This window comes from Marmota marmota, unplaced genomic scaffold (genome assembly GCF_001458135.2).
Source record: "Marmota marmota marmota unplaced genomic scaffold, marMar, whole genome shotgun sequence".
Lineage (NCBI taxonomy): Eukaryota > Metazoa > Chordata > Mammalia > Rodentia > Sciuridae > Marmota > Marmota marmota.
The window spans coordinates 18285107-18305846 of record NW_025999869.1 but is presented as its reverse complement, the minus strand read 5'-3'; the positions used below and the strand labels follow the sequence as shown (position 1 = coordinate 18305846).

At 37.7% G+C, this 20740-nt stretch overlaps 1 protein-coding gene across 2 annotated transcripts in view; it reads right to left on the bottom strand.

Moving 5' to 3' along the window:
- Gemin5 (gem nuclear organelle associated protein 5) overlaps nucleotides 1-20740 on the bottom strand; it is a 44920-nt gene that overhangs the window by 8697 nt on the left and 15483 nt on the right. For both annotated transcript variants that reach the window (XM_015492683.2, XM_048782838.1), the window contains 12 exons: nucleotides 19839-19912; nucleotides 18949-19130; nucleotides 16179-16318; nucleotides 15010-15181; nucleotides 13102-13329; nucleotides 11198-11311; nucleotides 10630-10752; nucleotides 8975-9070; nucleotides 8032-8169; nucleotides 5916-6063; nucleotides 2637-2756; nucleotides 1915-2125 (listed from right to left, as the gene is read on the bottom strand). In XM_015492683.2, the coding sequence (XP_015348169.1) occupies nucleotides 1915-2125; nucleotides 2637-2756; nucleotides 5916-6063; nucleotides 8032-8169; nucleotides 8975-9070; nucleotides 10630-10752; nucleotides 11198-11311; nucleotides 13102-13329; nucleotides 15010-15181; nucleotides 16179-16318; nucleotides 18949-19130; nucleotides 19839-19912 (1746 nt within the window). The remainder of the gene's footprint in view (nucleotides 1-1914; nucleotides 2126-2636; nucleotides 2757-5915; nucleotides 6064-8031; nucleotides 8170-8974; nucleotides 9071-10629; nucleotides 10753-11197; nucleotides 11312-13101; nucleotides 13330-15009; nucleotides 15182-16178; nucleotides 16319-18948; nucleotides 19131-19838; nucleotides 19913-20740) is intronic.

The window sequence follows — 20740 nt, the reverse complement described above, 5'->3', positions numbered from 1 at the left end:
GCCTGTTCAAGTCAAGTGATATATGAGTGGGAAAAAGAGGCAGAGTCTAATGGATATTTTCCAGGGGCCTTTTGGGGGAATTCCATCCTTTGGTCCTTGGAGCCCAAGAAACCATTTTTATAACAAATCCTCAACTATAGTATCTTTTACTATAATTTAAGCCACATATAAGGCCAGCCACCTAAAACTTGTGGCCCAGTTTGAGAAAAGATGGGCTGGGCTTATCAGGTTCCTTCTACCTTCCCAAGCCCCAGAATGAAGAATACAGAAGTAATGCATAAAGGCTGAAAGTATTGGGACAGACAAGCTTTGCAGATCTGAGGGAGGGGCATGGAGCACGGACCATCTCCAAGGAGGTTTATAAGGGAATCATCTGATACAGAACAAAAGCAAAGACCATACAGTCAAAATGCACTCTTCAGAATATTTAGTACAGCTAATACGTTTTTTTTTTTCTCCTTTGTTCTTTGATACTGTGTCAAAGGAAAAAAAGAAATGTGAAATAACTGTTCTGACTTTTTTTTTTTTCTGTAAATTAAAGTCTCTTCAGATTTTGGTCATTTTATAAAAAATAAACTCAGTGGCACTCTTTAAGATATACCATTTGTGCATCCATTTTTTATTTGCTCTTTCTGAAAGCTACTCCCCATGTAGCATTTTCTTTGGGCTTTAAATACTCAGCTAGGAACTGTCTTAAGCCTATTTACTATTGCTAGGGAAGAGGAATTTAAAAAACTTTTTACTGGCTGGGTGTGGTGGTGCATGTCTGTAATCCCAGCAGCTCCAGAGGCTGAGGCAGGAGGATTTTGAGTTCAAAGCCAGCCTTAGCAACAATGAGGAACTAAGCAACTCAGTGAGACCCTGTCTCTAAATAAATACAACACAGGGCTGGGGATGTGGCTTAGTGGTTGAGTGCTTGAGTTCAATCGCTGGTATAAATCAAATCAAATCAAAACAAAACAAACCCAAAAACAAAGAAATAGAAAATCAACACTAAAAACAACTTCATTAGTATCTGACAAGCAGATATCTAAAAGGGACCAAATGTGTATATTCTTTGGAAACTGGGTGAAGAGTGCCAATGCTTTAAATGTCATCTCAGTTTTGATGTGTTAAAAAAGACATTGGTAAGTTACTCATCATTATTTTTTATTGCTGAGGATCAAACCCAGGCCTTCAGGCACACTAGGAAGTGCTCCACCACTGAACTACATCTTCTATCAAATTACTAATTTTTAGCTACATAGGGACAAATAAGCATTTAAGAAATAAAACACTTCTATTTCCCTACATATTTTTATAATTTTTTTATAGACTACAGCTGACGAGAGGTGTTACAGGAAGAGCACCATGATTTTTGTTGGAGGCCAACCATGCTCTCCCTTCCAGGATGACCCTGCTGATTACATCAACGCAGAAACACTAGACTATAATCCAGAGGCTGGGGCCTAAAGGCTATTCACAGATTTTTTTTTTTGGGTACCGGGGATTGAACTCAGGGGCACTCGACCACTGAGCCACATCCCCAGCCCTATGTTGTATTTTATTTAGAGACAGGGTCTCACTGAGTTGCTTGGCGCCTCGCCATTGCTGAAGCTGGCTTTGAACTCATGATTCTCCTGTCTCAGCCTCCCAAAATACTGGGATTACAGGTATGTGCCACTGTGCCCAGTTTCACAGATGTTTTGTATAAACTGATGAGCAAAGGGAATTACTGTGAATGTCTACATTACCTCTTGTAAGTACAGTAACTGAGAAGACATGGTACTTCAGTGGGATAAAATGGCCAGGGCTTGCTAGACACTTCTAAGGATAAAATTAATAGTTTGTGCAATTGGGGTTATTCACTTGGATTTGACTAGAAAAGGACTTGGGACTCATCCCTCTTAAATCCCAGGAGAAAATAAGACTGACCTGTAGGCTTTCATGTAGCTGCAAGGCTTCCTGGGCTCCCACCCAATTCTTGGCTAGAAGCAGCTCTTGGGCACATCTGAGAGCCAGAGAAGCAGACAACTCATCCTCTCCTACGATCGCAGCCAGCTCCGCCGCTGTTTTAAGTGATGCTGCATCCCCTTTTTTCGCCAAAACTTTGGCAGCATCATAAGGGGAAGTGGCTCCTAAATAGCTGTAATGTGAAGGCAAAACCCAAACAGGGCATTGTCATCAGAGCACCTATCCCTGCCCCCCCGAGGGTAGCATTACTTCTTTCTGTCCGCTTTGCTATGGCCTCAGGTGCCACTGCGTCTGGTTGTTTTTGTGAAGGCTCAGGCCAGTGTCACTCAGCATGGTGTGTGACAGACAGTAGCTTGAGTTAAGAATATAGGGAACCTGGATGAGAGCCAATCTGAATCCAAACAGAAGGGTCATTCTCTCCATTCTCCTTATTGGGAAAGGTATAAAACATCACTAGAAAATGGCAGAATCTCTGGGCCTGCTATTGAGGTTTTCAGATGTTATGATGACTTATATAATACCAAACAGTCAGATCCTTCTAAATCCTGTGAAGTTGGGTTTAATACACATTTTTAAACATTTTCTAGCTACTTTGCTTCCACTTCTAGACTTGTACTTTAATTTTGTCCTGCTCTTGCTGGTGGAGGCTGTTCCTGGGTCACCCATGCTTCCCTCGAGCTTACCATTTGGCTGCTATGGCATAATGCCCATCTCTTTCTAGGATGGTTCCCCAGGTGACGTACAGGTCCTTCAGGACTGGGTCCTCTGGGCGCAACCGAGCCTTGGCAACTGCAATAGCTTCCCTAAAGGCAAGAAGAGATACTTTAGCCAACACCAAAAGGTTCCTTTCTAGGAAGTCCCAGGAGGGACTGCAGGGAAGAATAAACTGTCCCTTTTATGTTGTCTGTAATGTTCCAACTTCCTGTAAAAAACGGAACTCTTCCATAACACTGGCAAGTTAAAAAAACATGATTTTGTTCAATCTTCATCAAGCCAGAAGTTCTTACAGAATGGTCTATGGATTCCTTAGGGGTTCAAGGCCCTTTTGAAGGTTCATGAGGTCAAAACTATTTTCATAATAATGCAAAGAGGTTATGTGCCTCTTAAAAAGTGTGCTGACATTTGCACTGATTGTGAAAAGTTATGGTGGATAAACTGGTGTCATGTGATCAGGAATCAAGAAAGTGATACTAATTAAACATTACTAATTTTACTAAACCCCTCAAGCCAACATTTTAAAATTTATGTGACAAAATGGGAAGAACATTTTATGTTCTTTGCTGTATTCCAAAGAATGACTGTCTCTAATAAAAACCTGAAATGCAAGTTGAACAAGTTGCTTTCTTCATGGCACCCCATTTCTTTAAAAAACAAAAAAAACCCCTAACAGATCAGTGTTATTTAGAGTTGGGTATCTGAAAGATGTTTTCTTAAAAATGAACAAAGCAAGCTTATCACTGTAGGGAAATCAACAGTAACCATTGCCAACGATAAAATCTAAGCTTGCTAGTGAAGATTCAAATTTTAGAAAACATTGGGAACCTGATAGCTTCCCAAAAGATAAAGACTTTTCTTATGAGATTGATGGTGATTACAGAGAAATGTGATTAAAAAAAATATTTTTATAATGAACTGTGTCAACATTTGGAAGATCTGTATAACTCAGCAAACTAATATTTTCCAAATGGCGTACAAATTCTGAGTTGCGGCAAAATAAAGTTATAGCTGGAATAAAAGTGTTTTAGATTAAATATTTAAGAAGTATTGCAGGACTTCTATCTATAGTTGTAATGGAGCATTGGGACCAGAATTACTCCCTTGCCATAAAACTTTTTTTAAACACTGAGTAGAATTTGTATGAAACAATTGTTTTCTTCTTTTTAAAGAGAGAGAGAGAGAGAATTTTTTTTTTAATATTTATTTTTTAGTTTTCGGCGGACACAATATCTTTGTTTGTATGTGGTGCTTGAGGATCGAACCCGGGCCGCACGCATGCCAGGCAAAGCGCGCTACCACTTGAGCCACATCCCCAGCCCGAAACAATTGTTTTCAACAGTGCAAAGCTGTCATCTCCAAGAGAAAAGGAACAATGTGAGCCCTATTGTGACAATGACTTCCTATCTAAAGCACTTTCTAAGTGGAATCTTAGTGGAGATTCAGCAGACTCAAGAGTTGAGGAGAAACAGAACAAATGGAATTTGAGGGATAGGATACTAGAAAGGAAGAAGCTGTCCAGAGAAAGACTGCCAAAATTCTGCATGGGATTCTGTTTAGTCTCTGGCTAAATACAAAGCCATGATGTGTAGGACATTCCTTAAGGATGAACAAAGGACATTTAGGGAACCATAAGCTGAGCGATCCCAGAGCTCATTCAGAGCTTGGAGACATCAGATTTGTGAGTTGCTGAATAACACAAGGCAATTCAGTGAAGACTTCAGAAGGTAGAAGAGCTAAACTACTTCTGGGTATGGATTTCTCTAATCCTGCCCTAAAAAAGCTTAGACCATGTCATGAAAAAAATCTAGATGTCTTCAACTTGCCAAAACAAACTTCAACACTCTCTGAAGGAAGAGAGCAAAACCTAACCAGGATAAGCAAAAGAAAATCTCACCAAAGCACATTATATCGGATTGCTGCAAATTAATGAGAGAAAAGTCCTAAAATGAGAGAGAGAAAAAAAAAAAAAAACCCACAGTTCCTGCAAAGAGAGAAATAAATTTAGCAGTCAAGTAAAGAACAATTCAAAAAAGGAGAAAATAGAACTGCTGAAGCAGTGACAAGACAAACAAACAAACAAACAACAACAACAAAAACAAAGAATTTGTTGCTGGCAGAACATAGTATAAAAAAGTGTTGGAAGTTCTTCAAGTGAAGACATTGATAGCAAATGGAAATTTGGATCTACATAGAAGAAAGAAAAATGCTAGGAAATAATAAACATGGATAAATATAAATGCTTAAAAAATCACTAAAAGGTAAAGAATTGTTTAAAGCAAAATATTCATAGTGTAATGAGGGGTTATTACATGTACAACATATTAAATATCATATGAAAATAGCAGACAGGATGGGAAGAAGGAAGTACAATGATACACATGAAATAGTATAATATTACTTGAAAATAAATTGTGATAAATTAAAAATACTCAATACAAACTCCAAAGGAACCACTAAAAAGTAAAGAATATACAGCTAATAAGTCAGTATTACAGTTTTAAATTAGAAATTAAGGGGCTGGAGTTGTGGCTCAGCGGTAGAGCACTTGCCTTGCATGGGACCCTAGGTTTAATCCTCAGCACTGCATTAAAAATAAATAAAAAATGGAGGTATGGTGTCCAACTACAACTAAAAAATAAATTAAAAAAAATACTTAGAAATTAAAAACACTCAGTTCATCCAAAAGAAAACTGGAAAAGAAGAAAAAAAAAAGAATGGGACAAATAGAAAACAAATAGCAGGGCAGTAAATTTAAATCAACCACATCAATATTTACATTAAATATAAATGGTCTATCCTTCCAACTAAATGGCAGTGATCAGACTGGGAAAAAACAAGACCCAATTGTATGCTATGTACAAGAACTATTTTTCTCATATTGTTTTTGGTAATTACATATGTAGTATAGTGAAACAATATATATGGGAAAGATTCGTATCATTCTCAGGAATGTTGTTACTTCTAGAGAAGAGGGAATTAGGATAGAATAGAGGAAAGGCATTTCAACTAAATGTAGAATGTTAAATTTTTATTTAAAAAAAAGGGGGGGTGTCAGGAGAACTTCTGTAGTGGCTCAAAAGATCCTGTTTCGTTTCACAGGCGGGCTTCAAAAGGGAGTAGGGAGTTCCCACTGTAATAACTTGTTCATCTATTACCTGTTTTGTGTAGTTTCTTCATTTTATATTGCTTTAAAGTTTAGATTATATTATATACAACTACTGGATAAATTCTAGGACCATACAAACCTGTAAAAGTGGTTTGACTTGAGCAGCTCCACAGCTTCATACACTTTGTGAATAGAAAGCAGATGAGAGGCAGCTTTGACATACTGATCCTGGAAACACAACTGTTTGGCAAAGGCTTCCACAGCCCATAGCCATACATGGTAGCCAGCTGAAAAAAAGGAAAGATAGTGGTTTAAAAAAAAAAAAAAAGGTTTATGGAAGGGGAGGAGGGAGCAGGTACATTTGGGCTGAAAATTTTGTTTTTCTAGATAATGCATTAAGCAGAACATTCAGATGTTGATTCAACTGCCATTATAGATCAGTTGCTTCTTTTGCCTCTTTTCACTTCCATGTTCAAAACATAAATAGTTCCTTTGCTTATATTATTCAAAAGACACAAAAAAGTATTAAGTTCCGGAAAGTGGTTACCCCCTTTGGGGTTAAGGGAAAGAGCAACTGGAAGGTAGCATGGGGTAACTTCCAGAGTTTATCTAGTGGTATATTTTCTTCTTTTTTCTCTTTCTTTTTTTTTTTTGGTACTGAGGATTGAACCCAGGGGGGCTCAACCACTAAGCTATATCCCTAACACTTTATTTTTAAGACAGGGTCTCCCTAAGTTGTTGAGGCTTGCCTTGAACTTGCGATACTCCTGCCTCAGCTTCTGGAGTTGCTGGGATTACAGGCATGAACTATCATGCCTGGCTGTAAGGATATATTTCTTGATATGGGTGCTGCTTACGAGAGTACATTCAATTTGTGAAATTTATTGTACACTCAAGATTTGTGTACTTCTTGCTCTACATATATAGCATAACTGGATAAAAAGTATAAAACAAAACTAGGATGGCATAAAAGGTTTCTTTTTTATCTTGGAACCTTTCTATCATATCTTGCCCAAATTCCTTTCCCTTTAGGCAATACCCATTACCAAAACTTAGGAAACAGTCTATGAATATGTAACTACATTACTGTGTAAATACAAATGAATATTGCAATATTCCGTTGTGGACCTATACCCTGATTCTTTTCTGTCTGTATTTTGGATGTCCATTCCATGACAGAATGCATACAGCTGCCTCATTCTTTTGGTATCTACAAAGACTTAATGTATGGATATACCTGCTGTAATCAGTCTCTTACTGATGCTGATGGACACAGAGGTTCTTGCAATCTCTGCTATTATAAACATCACTTTGATGAAAGTCATTCGTGTATCTGAATATACTTAAATTCCTATAATTAGAATTGCTGAGCCAAAGGTTATGTGTATTTTAATTAATGGTCAAACTGTCCTTCAAGAAGTTTTCACTGGCTATGGTTTAGATGTGTTTTGTACCTGTTCATGTGCTAGAGGCTTGGTCTCTACTGTGGCAGTGGTAAGAGGTGTTAGAACCTTTAAGAGGGGGGCCTAGTGGATGATAATTAGGTCAAGAGGGCACCACACTTGGAAATGATGTTGATTGTATAGAATGGACTGATTCCTATGACAGTCGGTTCTTAGAGAAAGAGCAAACCTTGGGCTGGTGATATAGCTCGTATGTATATTTAATATGTGTAAAGTCTGGGTTTAATCTTCAATGTGTGCGCTGAAAAAACAAAATCCAAAAAAAACAACAAAAAATCCTCAAGAAGCCGCTTGACCTTCCCCTGATCTCTGGCTTACTGTCTGCCTCTGTTCTGCTTACAGTGCTACCACTATGATGCTTTTGACCAGAAAGTTCTCACCAGAGCTGAACAGACACTGGCATTATGCTTTTGAACCTCTATCCTATGAGCTACATAATACATAAGCTCCTTTTCTTTAGGTGTTTTATTATAGTCACACAGAATGGACTAATGTGTCGCCAATTATGCTTTTGGCATTAATGTGTCAATTTCCTGCCCTTTTGTGGGATCTGAGTTGAGGTATTAGCCTACTGTATTGTAGTGAATTGAGCCATTTAAAAAAATATATTTATTCTTAAGTTTTAGGTGAACACAATATCTTTATTTTATGTTTATGTGGTGCTGAGGATCGAACCCAGTGCCTCATGCATGCTAGGCGAGCGCTCTACCACTGAGCCACAACCCCAGCCCTGGTGAGCCATTTTTAGTGGTTACATATTAGATGATAGTACTTTTGTCAGAAAGAACATACCTACTGGTGCCATAGCCACAAGATTATCTGTCAGCTCCCCTCTTTCTGCTGCTGTTTGGAGAACACCCTTTAAATCTCCTTTCCAAAGCATAAGCTGGTGAAATAATTCTGGGTGGCCATTTTCCAAGTGACCTTTTCCTGTATGGAAGAGAGACAGTATTTGAAAGATGTTTCAGAAAATCTGTCTTTGATGATTTCTAGAAACAGGCAGAGTGAAAGAGGAAATTAAACAGTCACTCACTTATGAATTAGTCACCTACCAAAATGATTTTAAGGGGGCCTGGAACCAGGGTGGTGAGTTGCCCACTCAACCATTTTCATGTGCATCCTCTCACCCAAAATGAACATGTTTAGGGCATTATGATAATGCAGGGGATGGATACAAATATCCAAGTCAGGGGCATATTTGCAAATATGTAAAAGCATGGAGTTATGGAAAATAATATTTTTACAAAATAGCCCCCAAAGGAAAATGGAGGAGGGAGGGAAGTTAGCCAAGCATTAACGTCCCTGGGAATCCTTTTCCAATTACAACAGGCATTGAAGGAAGGAGGCAAAAATACCCATTCCTCACAATCTGGGCTCCTATCTCTCTAAGTAACAATGAGTTTCAGCCTTTTAATCTTTTAATAACTAGCCCCTGACTATCCAACCAGCATGCCCACAAGTTCCAATGATGAAACCACCCTAATTGTATCCTATAAACCCCAAATCCTCCCTATAACCAAAGACCACTGTTGCATCCATGAAATGAGCCCCTACAATGCCTGAGTGCTTGAATCCTCGAATGAATAAACGGCTTCTCTCAATCTGCTGAGGTGTGCACCTGTCATTTTGCGCTTACAATGACAATAACAGAGAATAGCAATCACAAAAAGAGGTGCATATAAATGTTAGGGAAGGATGAATACGGAAGGGATTACGTTGACTGGATTTGCCTCACCTTCAGTTTCAATCATTCTGTACAAGGTAGCCCTATCTGTGAAAAGCCCCAGGTGAAATCTTTCCTCAAGATCAGCAGACACATCCTCATTTAGCTCTGTTAATACAAAATAAATAGAGGAAAAAAAAAATCAGATGAAATCATCACATAGTTTACTGTTTCCTATCCAATAACTTCTGAATGTTTTTCAAAACACCCACTTAAGACAGTAAGCAAAGCAGATCTGTGCCCTTAATTTACTCCAAAAGGGACCCTAGCTCATTGTGAAGGTAGCAAAATATGAAAATATATCTAAAATTTTTAGCTCAGGTGGGCAAAAGCCAGAGACAATGTAGTTTGCTCAGAACAAAATTTTTGGTGAAAAAATGTTAAGGAAACCTAAAATTCAACATTTAAATGCTACATCTAAATAAAAAGCACGCAAAACAAAACTAACAGGCAGGGGCTGGGGATGTGGCTCAAGCGGTAGTGCGCTCGCCTGGCATGTGTGCAGCCCGGGTTCGATCCTTAGCACCACATACAAACAAAGATGTTGTGTCCGCTGAGAACTAAAAAAAATAAATATTAAAAAAAAAAAAAAAAAAAAAAAAAAAAAAGCAACCCAAAACCCAAAAAAAAACTAACAGGCAAAGAGTGTCCTTCGTATTCACTGCCATACAGCTGGGTGTGGTGGTGCACGCCTATTATATTCAGGAGGCTGAGGTAAGAGGATTCAAGGCAAATTCAAGGCCAGCCTGTCACAAAATAAAAAATTGAAAGGGTAGAGGGTATAGCTCAGTGGCAGAGTAGCTCTGGATTCAATCCCTAGTACCAAAATAAACAAAACTATACACTGGGACCTACTGTAAAGGTTCATTCTCTGATTTTCAATAAGGGAAACAATGTAAAACTATATCATTAATTAAATAAAGGAAGTCTTTGCAAAGATCCAAAGGCTATGTATAGTAAAAAAGAGCATAAAATATCTCTGGCAAGACACAGGAAACTGATGATAATGTCGCCTCTAGGGAGGAAAAGAGGAGAATTGGGTTTTGGGGGAAGATTTACTTTCTTTTTATACTATCAGAGTCTCATTTTATCATGTGCATCTCTTACAACTCAACAAATTGAAAATAAAAAAAAATAAAGTTGCTCAGATATCAAAATAATGGGCATTAAATGAGGGCTTTTTTTTTTTATTAGTTGCTCATGACAACACAATGATCTTGACATATCATACATTTGAATCAAATGGGGTGTAATTTCTCATTTTTCCAAAAATAAAAAAAACAAAAATAAAATAAAGGAACTGCCACCTTATGAGTGTATTTCCAATAAGGAAAAATGGCACCTAAGATACTGTTCAATCGGGGAAAATGGTGGAAGGAGTTGACTTATGCTGAGATATTAAAGCCAAAATCCTGGTTTGGGCACAGAGATAGCTGGTAGCAGCTAGATGAGAATAATTAAAGCAGAGCACTACATCTAAAAGGAACTAAACAGGGAGTCTGACAGCAGGGTGTGGGGGTGAAAGTGGGTGCAAAGGATGCCAAAGAATGCAGAAACACAGAAAACAACTTTAGAATCTGTGCTCATTAATTTAACAAATAGTAAGCACCCGATACACGCCAGTTCCCAGAAGACTACACATGGGTTGAGGAAATGTATTTCTGTACCTCTGCAGTGTTTTGCAGTTGCTAGCACCAAACAGTCATGATGAAGCTCTTCTTTGGACCTATGGTCCAGGCTTGTGCTCAGAGGAAGCATGGAACGAGCTTTCCTCTTTTTGATTAAGGCTTCTGAAATGTAATCAAAGTACAGACTGTCTCAAGAGCAGATCAGAAACACAACAGAATGATTACCTCTTTTGGGATTGCAACCTTAGCTAGAGGGATACTACGGGACACACAAGTTCTTACTCCTATACGGGACACACAAGTTCTTACTCCTATACGGGACACACAAGTTCTTACTCCTATAAACAAACTTTCACATTTAATTCGTGGGTGCAATGTGCACACCATGTATAAAATGCCCTTGGTAACATTTATGAAGCAATGTATCAACTATCAACTCCAAAACGTTTCATCAAGTGCTAAAATAATGTTTAAAAAGAATGAACCCGATGGAAACACAATCAGAACACCCACAAATATTTAAAACCTCAACAAACCAATCAACCTCAAATACTTTTTTGAGTTCTCAGTTGCATGTAACAAAGTATTTCAATTATTAGATACTGACCTGGCTTCTCTTTAGGTGGCTCCTTTTTCGGTAAAGTGACTTTGTTATTAATAGTGCCTTTTGACTTTTCAAAGCCTGAGGAAACCGGAGTACTAATAACTGGTTCTCTAGAAACTGCACCACAAGGGAAAAACAGGAAAAATGTTTGGGATAAGAATAATGTAGAATTCAGTTTACTTATATATATATATATATTTTTAATTAAGAGCTTTATTAGGCCTAGTAATGTAATTTTATCTATTACCAAAACATGCTTTGGAAAGGATGTATGGGTGGTCTCTCCTCAGCCTCACCAACTGGCTGTTTCAAAATCCTATACGTTTATTATTCAGAACTTTTGGCTAAGAAAAAGACTTCTAGCCTCTTTAACTACATTATCCTCAAACTCAAGTGGTAAGTTGCTTTTCATATATTTAGGTCACTAAATAGTAATAACATTTATTATGTAAACAAGGAATAACTTAACTATTAGAGAATATTAAGTATACATGTTACAGAATCACAACCCATAATCCTAAACACATATTTTTTCCCTTAAAAAACAAACAAAACAAAAAAACAAAACCAACACACAAAAAAACCAGGGCTGGGGTTATGACTAGCATGTGCAAGGCCCTGGGTTCGATCCTCAGCACCAAATAAAAATAAATAAAATGAAAGTATTATGTCCAACTATTCAAAAAAAAATATTTAAAAACCAAAAAAAAAAACCCCAAAACAACAACAAAACAAAACTTGCTGGACAGGGTGGCACAAGCCTCTAATCCCAGTGGCACAAGAGGCTGAGGCAGGAGGATCCTAAGTTGAAAGGCAGCATTGGCAATTTAGCAAGGCCCCAAGCAACTCAATGAGATCCTGTTTCAAAAAAAAAAAAAAAATAAGAGCTGGGGATGTGGCTCAGTGGTTGGGACCCCTAGGCTCAATCTCTGATACCAAAACAAACAAAACCAAAAAATCCTGTTGGCCTATAGGAGTAAAGAACATTTGTATAACCATTAGGTGATATGAAGACATTCTGATGAACCTAAAATATAAATTATGTTTTTAGCTTTTTTTTTTTAACCCAAACTACGGGTCCAGCAGCCATTCTTTGGGACACAGTAGGTCAGGGATGCCTCTATACTATATATTCTGGTTGCACTGATTCTGCCACATCAAAAATAGTGTTTTAGAATTAAACATAAATCATCAGTTCTATTTATACTGTCTTCTACTTAATCATATTTTTTAGTTGGTAACAGGCATCCGATATTTAAGGTTGTATATAAAAGGATAAAAGTGTTAACACTTTACTTATCCACAACAATTTACTTATCCTTAACAATTACTTCTCTTCAAACATGAACTAGAATACATTATTGAAAATTAGTAATGGAATTTTTTTTGTGTGTGAGAAATCTGAGAACTGCCATATAACTTAACTGGATGGAAGAACTTAACAACTGTTCTTCAGTTTCCCTCTGATAAGGCAGAAAGGTAGGAATGAGCTCCAGGGAGGATGGGTGGGAACTCCTAAGTTCCCAGAGAGGAGTGGCTTGTATAGTCAGACATTTTTAAAGGACAGTGGCTTCTTTGAGTAGATATGACCAATAACGTCATACTGTTAAGAACTTTTCCTGGTATTCTCTATAGGGTTCTATTTCCTTTATTCCTTCATCAAAGATGTTTATTTTAGAGACTTTAAAAGCTTTGAAGAAAACTAATAGTTTCCAAAGGCACCAAAGACACCAAGGTTGCACCAAGCAACCAAGGTTGCTTGCTAGGGAGTTGGGAAATGAGGAAAGAAAGTAGTTGGGAAATAAGGCAAGTCAGAGATAGAAATTTCAGACTGAGTAAGAATCCAGCTTAGTTTCCTAGATATGACAAAATCTTAAGAGTTAGTGGCATCCAGTATCTGCACACACCCACTAAAGCAAGGCCACAGGGTGACTCTGGTTCCTGTGTTTCTTCCTCCCCTTCCTGGTCTGACACTCCATTTTCAACAGGTCCTGAGTTCTCCTTTATGCCCTCTTCTTCATTCCCGTCAAATGATTCTTGCTTTACCGGCACACGGAAGGTGGGCTTTTTCTTCTTTTTGGCCTTTGGCTTAGGTTGAGAGAGCCGTTTTTTCTCTAATTCAATACTTTTTTTGCCTGCAAAAATCACAAAAAAGCATAGCCTGAACTACACATTCATGGTTAAAAGTGCCCTGGATGGTCATCTCTAGTACACCATTATATTACTCTTTGCTCTGACAGCCTTACTCGCCTTACTTTCTTTTCTTCCCAATGAAGTTTTATAGTCTTATTATCACAATGTTAACCAAGCCTTTTGAGATTTCATTAAATCATCAAGAAAGACTTTCTCCAACATCACCATGCCACAGCCGCTGAGGTCCGAAAATCAACACTGCTACACTATCTACTCCCCACACTCACTAATCAACTTTTGCCAACTGCACCAAGGATGTCTTTATAGCAAAAGCAACTGAACCAGGACCACCCACTGCATTGGACCGTCCATGCCTTCAACCTGGAAGAGTTGCTTAGCTTTTCTTTGACTTTCATGACTTGAAATTTGAAGATTACAGGAGAGTAATTTTGTTAATTTCCCTTAAATTTGGGTCTGCCTGCTGTTGTTTAAAGATTCAGTTATGCATTTTCAGCAGGGAATATACAGAAGTGAAGCTGTGTTCATTTCAGGGCAACCTATGCGGTAGCATATAATTTTTATTTGTTCCATTGTTTGGCTTAATCACTTTAAATTAATAGGGCATACTGTAGGTTACCCACCGAAAAAGTAAAATTGCTCCTGTTTATTATTAAGCATCCATGGATTTTTTTTTTTACATCAGTATGAATTTCTTCGTTAGAGTATAATTTGTTAGTGTTACTCATTTTTTAAGTTTTTATTCTTATTTTAAAAATCACCTGTATTGTGGAATGATTTAATACAATACCCACCTTTTTAATACTTTGATAAATTGTGACAGATCATAATTGTGTAACCTACCACCATGAAATGCATCCCCGCCCCAAACTATCACTGACCTGCTATTACTCTAGTTTTGCCTTGTCTAGAGCTTCATATAAATAGAATTATATAGTATGTAGTCTTCTGTGTTCAGTTTCTTATGCTCAGCATAATTTTTTTGAGATTCACTAATTTTGTTGTTTATCAGTACCTTTCTATTCTTTGATTTGGGGACTGAACTCTGGGTCTCGTGCTAAGCACATGCTCTACCACTAAGCTGCATCTCGCCTGTTACTTTCTCTTTTATGACCAAGTGGAATTCCATTGCAGGGATACTACACGATTTACTCATTTATCTACTGATCAGCATTTGAGCTGTTTTTAGTTTTTGGCAACCACAGATAAAGCTGCTATGAGCATTCTTCAAGTCTTTATGTGAACACATAATTTCATTTCCTTTGGGGAAATTTCTAGTTGCTTAATATATTCTAATTTTTCTAGTTGCTTATGGCCAGAGTAGAATTTTCCTTTTACTTATTTTCAAGTACAAATCCTCTCAAATTTGGTCAAGCTGGCTTTTGTGTCCTTCTGATGTGTCTCCTTAATTCTTTGAGTTCATCCTTCCTTTCTGGCATAAAGGAATGTTCTAGGTTCATATTTAGCAACCAAGATCTGACCCCTAGGCACACTTGCTACAGTCTGAGGGTGTTGTTCTCAGCCCCCAAAGCCTGCCTGCTTTGCGTGGGCTGCAGACCCCCTGCATGAATGTCTTCCTTGCTTGTCTCTTATAAACTCAATTAAGACAGCAAGACAGAGAGGGAATTAGGCAAGCACTGTATGGGTTCCATGTTCTGACTGACCTTGAGGAGGCCGGGAATGAACTTGCATGGAAGTTAGCCATTTGTATACACAGAAGTCATCTGCCCCTGAGTAGATGCAATCCGGATCCAAAGGAGACCATGCCACACAAAGCAGTCGGCCTCGATGTCCTCGGAAATTATAAAGAGGCTCTTCTCGGAGAGTATCCCATACCTGAAACCAGAAGTCACATACATGACAATAAATTTTCTGGTTATTCTATTGTTTGGGGGGCATAATTTATTCAATTAAAAAAATCTGTGTGTGGGGGGGTTGAGTTGTGGTTGAGTGGTAGAGCACTTGCCTAGCATGAGGCACTGGGTTCGATTTTCAGCACTGCATATAACTAGGTATATAAAGGTCTATCAACAACTAAAAAACATTAAAAAACAAGAAAACAAAAACAAAAACCTGTGGGCTCTTTATTTCCTCATGTGGCTTGTAATTTCTCTCTTAGGAGTTCAATTTCACAGTACTATTTCACGTGGGAGGCTTATATGCTCTAGTGAGTTTAGGTATTCCTAAGAGGGAGATTCTGAATGGGCTATTATTGATGCACCATGGATCACACTGTTCCAAACCGGATCTATCTGCTAATATTTGGCCTGGGGCTTCTGGCATCATGAAAAAAATTATCCATACCTACATTAGAAATTGGAGTTATAATTTCCCATAGGTAATTCTTTTGTTCCCAAGTCCTTGGACAAATGATTAGCTGCTTTGTTATTTCTTTAATTATCTTTGTGTCCAGTTCACAGAAAGCAGGCCTGTCTTCATGGCTCCCAGTTTGTGCAAACAACTGAATTACAATTCAATACTGAGACAGACACCAATCACAGATGTTAGTTCCCTAGCTGCTATGGTCAATTCTGGTTTTAACACCTAAACTTCTTCAACATAGCTCTGGCCTGGCAGCTCATCTTTATTTTCATTTTTCTGTTTGAAGAAAGAGAACTTTTCATATCAATTTATCCTACCATATTCATGGTATGTCACCCGGCTTGGCCTGCTAAGGGTCCAGATAAAACTAAAATGCCTTCTAGAGTTCAGATAATCTCTTTCTGTAGAGGGTGAGAGTGGAGATGGAAAACATGTTCACAACTGGAGGGGGAGGGGGAAGAGGACAGAGTTTAAATTAGTGAGAGCCCAAGGGGCCAGGACAAAACAGTACCTGGGCTGTACCATCATAGGAAGCAGACACCAGCCTTCCATCATGATGTGGGCTCCATGCCAGACTAGTGATCTTGGCCGTATGTCCAGAGAGGGTCCGGTAGGGCTCTGTAATGGTCACTGGAGCCTCAGGATTGCTCTCTAAAAGGTAAGAGAAAGATGTTACTGCTACCGTTACCAGCAATAACAAAACAGACTAGATGAAGGTGTTAACTCTTATTAATGCAAGAGTCAAGATTCTGTCAGATCTGATTTTTAGCAGATAATACTGTTAGTGGCTAAGTATATGGGCCTATTAACAGGGTCTGGGCAAACACAGGTTTAACACAAAAAGTGTTAGCTATTATTATTTCCTTCCAGAAGCCATCACAATGAAAATAATGCCTTTTAGATGTAATCCTATGAAGTACATATCCTTAATGGTACGGTATTCTAGATAAAAAGATATAATCTCAAGCTAATTATGAGAAAATCCCAGATAAAACCAAATTGTAGGAACTTGTAAAAAAATAACTGTTTTGAGCTAGGGATATAGCTCAAATGGTAGATTGCTTGCCTCACATGCACAAGCCCTTGGGTTCTAATCCCCAGCACCACAAAAAGAAAAAAAAAAAAGTTTAGTATTCATCAAACATAGCAAAAATGCTAAATGAATCTGGCAAAAGGTAGATGAAAGTCTTTGCATTCTTATTGCAACTTCCTTTAAAAACTGAATTATTTTAAAAAAAAAAGAAGATAAAAATATCAAAACTAGGATGGTAGCTGGGTGTGGTGGTGCACTCCTATAAATCCAATAGCTCAGGAGGCTGAGACAGGAGGGTCACGAGTCCAAAGCCAGCCTCAGCAAGAGTGAGGCCCTAAGCAACTCAGTGAGACCCTGTCTCTAATAAAATACAAAATAGGGCTGTGGATGTAGCTCAGTGGTAAGTGTCCCTGAGTTCAATTCCTGGTACCCAAAATGAATGAATGAATAAATAAATAAATAGTTAAAAAACAAAGATCTGTGCTGCTATGAAAAATAAGTTAATGTCCTTTGCCAAAGTGGATAATCACAAGGACAGGATTGGCTCTTTAACAATGCTCATTAGTTATAGTGTATCTACTATGTATTATTACAACCCTAATGTGTCTAAACTTTAATACTTTTCCCACATTGCTTTTAATTCAGGAGAGTGACTGTTAGAATAAAAAAAATTTTTTTTTTTTGTTTCAGAAAACAAAAATTAGTTCAACAGAAATTAAAAATCAACTGTTTTCACTATTGCTGAAAGAAATCACTCTGCAACACTATGAACAGTTTAGTGATAGGTAATTTCTATATATTGGGGGAAAATGTAATCCCATTTCCCTGATATTAAAAAGAAAGGTCCATTGGGGCTGGGGTTGTGGCTCAGTGGCAGACCACTTGTCTGGCATATGTGAGGCACTGGGTTCGATTCTTAGCACCACATATAAATAAATAAATAAATAAAATTAAATTAATTAAAGACAAATAAATTAAAGAAATTAAAGATAAATAAATAAAGATAACTAAAAAGAAAAAAATAAAGAAAGATCCATTAGGTGTGGTGGCTCATGCCTGTAATCCCGGTGACTTGGGAACCTGAGCCAGGAGGATCCCAAATTCAAGGCCAGACTGGTCAATTTAGCAAGATCCTGTCTCAAAATGGCTGGATATGTGAGTCAGTGAGGGTGCTCCTGGGTTTTGTTTAATTGCCAATACTGCAAAAACAAAACAAAATAAAACAATAACAACGAAAAGCAAAAGCCCTTCTGACCTTCTGAACTGTGGTTATCAGTAGGTGCTGAAAGGGACTCAAAGCTGTTTAAGGTTCCTTCAGAGGTAAATCACTCATGAAAAAGTTAAACTACCAGGCAGGAATAGTATTCCTAGAACACATGCAGACTCTGGGATGAGGCTGTAAGCTTGGGTCTCGACTGTCGTATACTAGCTGTGGAAGAAGTTAGCTAACCTCTTTGGACTGGACCTCAGATTCTACATGAGAGAAGTGAGGAGAACAACAGCCATCTCACAAGATTATGAGCTTTAGATGTCATCAAAGATGGGAATGGGCTGTGTGTCGAAGGTGGATATAACACAGCAGCCCTGCTGAAGGGAGTATAAACTGGCAGCTTTTTGGACAGATTTCAGCATTAACTATTTAAAAAACTGTTTTTTTTAAAATATCTTTTTAGTTATCAATGGACCTTTATTTTATTTATTTATATGTGGTTCTGAGAACTCAGTGCTCTGCCACTGAGCCACAACCCCAGCCTCCCCCCCCCCAAAAAAACCCATGTTTTTAATGTCCACATCTCATCTACTTTTAGAAATTTTATGTAAGAAAACTAGTCATGCTCCTGAAGATTTCAGAAGTAACATTACTTCTGAAAAAATGTAAATAATTTTAATGATAATCAATTGTGAATGGATAAATTCTGGTGTATTCATATTATGGAATGAATACATATTTGCTAATACCAAATTTTCATGTTTTGAATTTGTACAAAAAAATTCACAATATAAATATAATAATATATAATGCGTACACATACGTGTATGTATTCTTCATTCTCTAAATTAACATTTTTGTCATGTTTGTAAGACTTTTAGAGTAAGATGAATACAGTGTTTTTGAAAGGAAAAAAAGAAAAAAGACAAAAGAAAGGAAAAAAAAGCCAAAAATAAAGTAAAAACATACAAAGAACAGAATGGAAAGTAGGTGAATGAGCAATATAACCCCCCCAAGTATGGAAGAAACCGAAGTTACCTAGGATAGTTCTCAGATTGTGCACATAAATGACAGCATTGTTGGAGCCAGAGGCCATCAGATAGCTCAGCTCAGGCTGGCTGCCATGATCGTGATGCCAGGAAATGGTATTCACAAGCTTGTGATGCTGTTGGATGGTGCAGATCAGTCTTAAGTTGGGAACCTGAAATATTTCTATTGATCTGGAATAAGAAACACCAAGACAAGAGGGATAATCAAATTACAGTGCAGTGCAAACAAACAGCTCCCTTATCCACCAGTCTAGGAAAGGTGAAATAGAATGAGGCAATACTCACCGCAAAGGCCATTCTCTTATGGAGAACCGGATATAAAAGGTTGTTTTATGAAATAAGCATATTCAGCATTTAAAAATTCTAACACTGTCTGGAAAGTTGTATTTGTTAGGCATTAATAAATAATACATGGTGGTGGGAAGCTAAAAGAATTAATGACCGTTGTATGAACTTGGACTATGTATGTCATTGTGACTAACAATGGAAGGAGTGAGATCTACAAAGGATTTCTGCTTATTATTATTAAAGAGACGCTGGGATTACAGGCATGTGCCACCGTGCCCAAGTTAGTATTATTTCTTAAAAATGGAGTGTGATGAAGGCAGTTTAATGAAGGAGATGACCATTTGTGAGGCATAAAATAGCCTAAACATACTATAGGCAAATGCTATCTTTGAACTAAAATTAATCTAAATAATTCTGTTGTTCTCAAAGATGCAGAGAGCTCCTGGATCAGTTAAAGATATCAATGATAAATCAGAATATGAATTACAACGTGGCTTCCCTCATTAACATTACAGATGGCATCAGCCAGCTTGTGATTCAAAATACGTACTACTGCAAAGTTATTTCTTTTTTAAGAAAACAAATACATACCCATCTTCATTGCCAAGAGCCATGATTTTGCCATCTGCTTTCCAGCTGATCTCTGTGTGTACAGGCAATTTGTACTAGAAGCAAAACAAACCAATCCTGACTATAAACACTGTTCTTTTCTCCACACATCTTATAAATCAGTGATGACAGGATGGTGTGGGGGGGAGTCCCCAGAGTTAAAACATGTTCTAATTATACAACAGCCATTCTCCTAAACAGTCTTCTTAATTAGTTCAAGAATTACAAAGAACAAAAATTCTTATTATGACTTCCAAAATGGGACAGAGAGACCAGTAACAACTAAACATCTACAATGTTTAACCTTGTGAAATAAAATTAACTGAAGCAACTTTTGTCCCACAGGGAAGAATGAAATGTGCCCACTAGTCTTCCCAGAAGGTTTCTTGGTCCTTAACAAAAGCTTTTCTTGTTTTCTTCTTATCCTTTCAGTTTTCCAGAATTCCCACCCTTGCCACCTTTATATTTTGTAGGTCCCTAAGACATCTTGGGTCCTCTTCTTTTCTTAGTTTTATTTTTCTTTTTAATCCTATCTCACACACACCCAGAAGTTTTTCATCTATCATTTATGTGAAGGGATTCAAAATTTCTATTTTCAGTTCAGACTCCTTGTATAAACTTTTGATGCATATAACCAATTGCCACTAAACTAAAAACTTGTCAGAACAGTAATTTCTTTTCATTATTGAAGGTTAATGTATAGATAACACCTGTATTCCCAGCGGCTCACAAGGCTGAGTCAGGAGGATCATGAGTTCAAAGCCAACCTCAGCAAGAGCGAGGTGCTTAGCAACTCAGTGAGATTCTATCGCTAAATAAAATACAAAATGGGGCTGAGGATGCAGATTAGTGGTCGAGTACCCCTGAATTCAATCACTGGTACC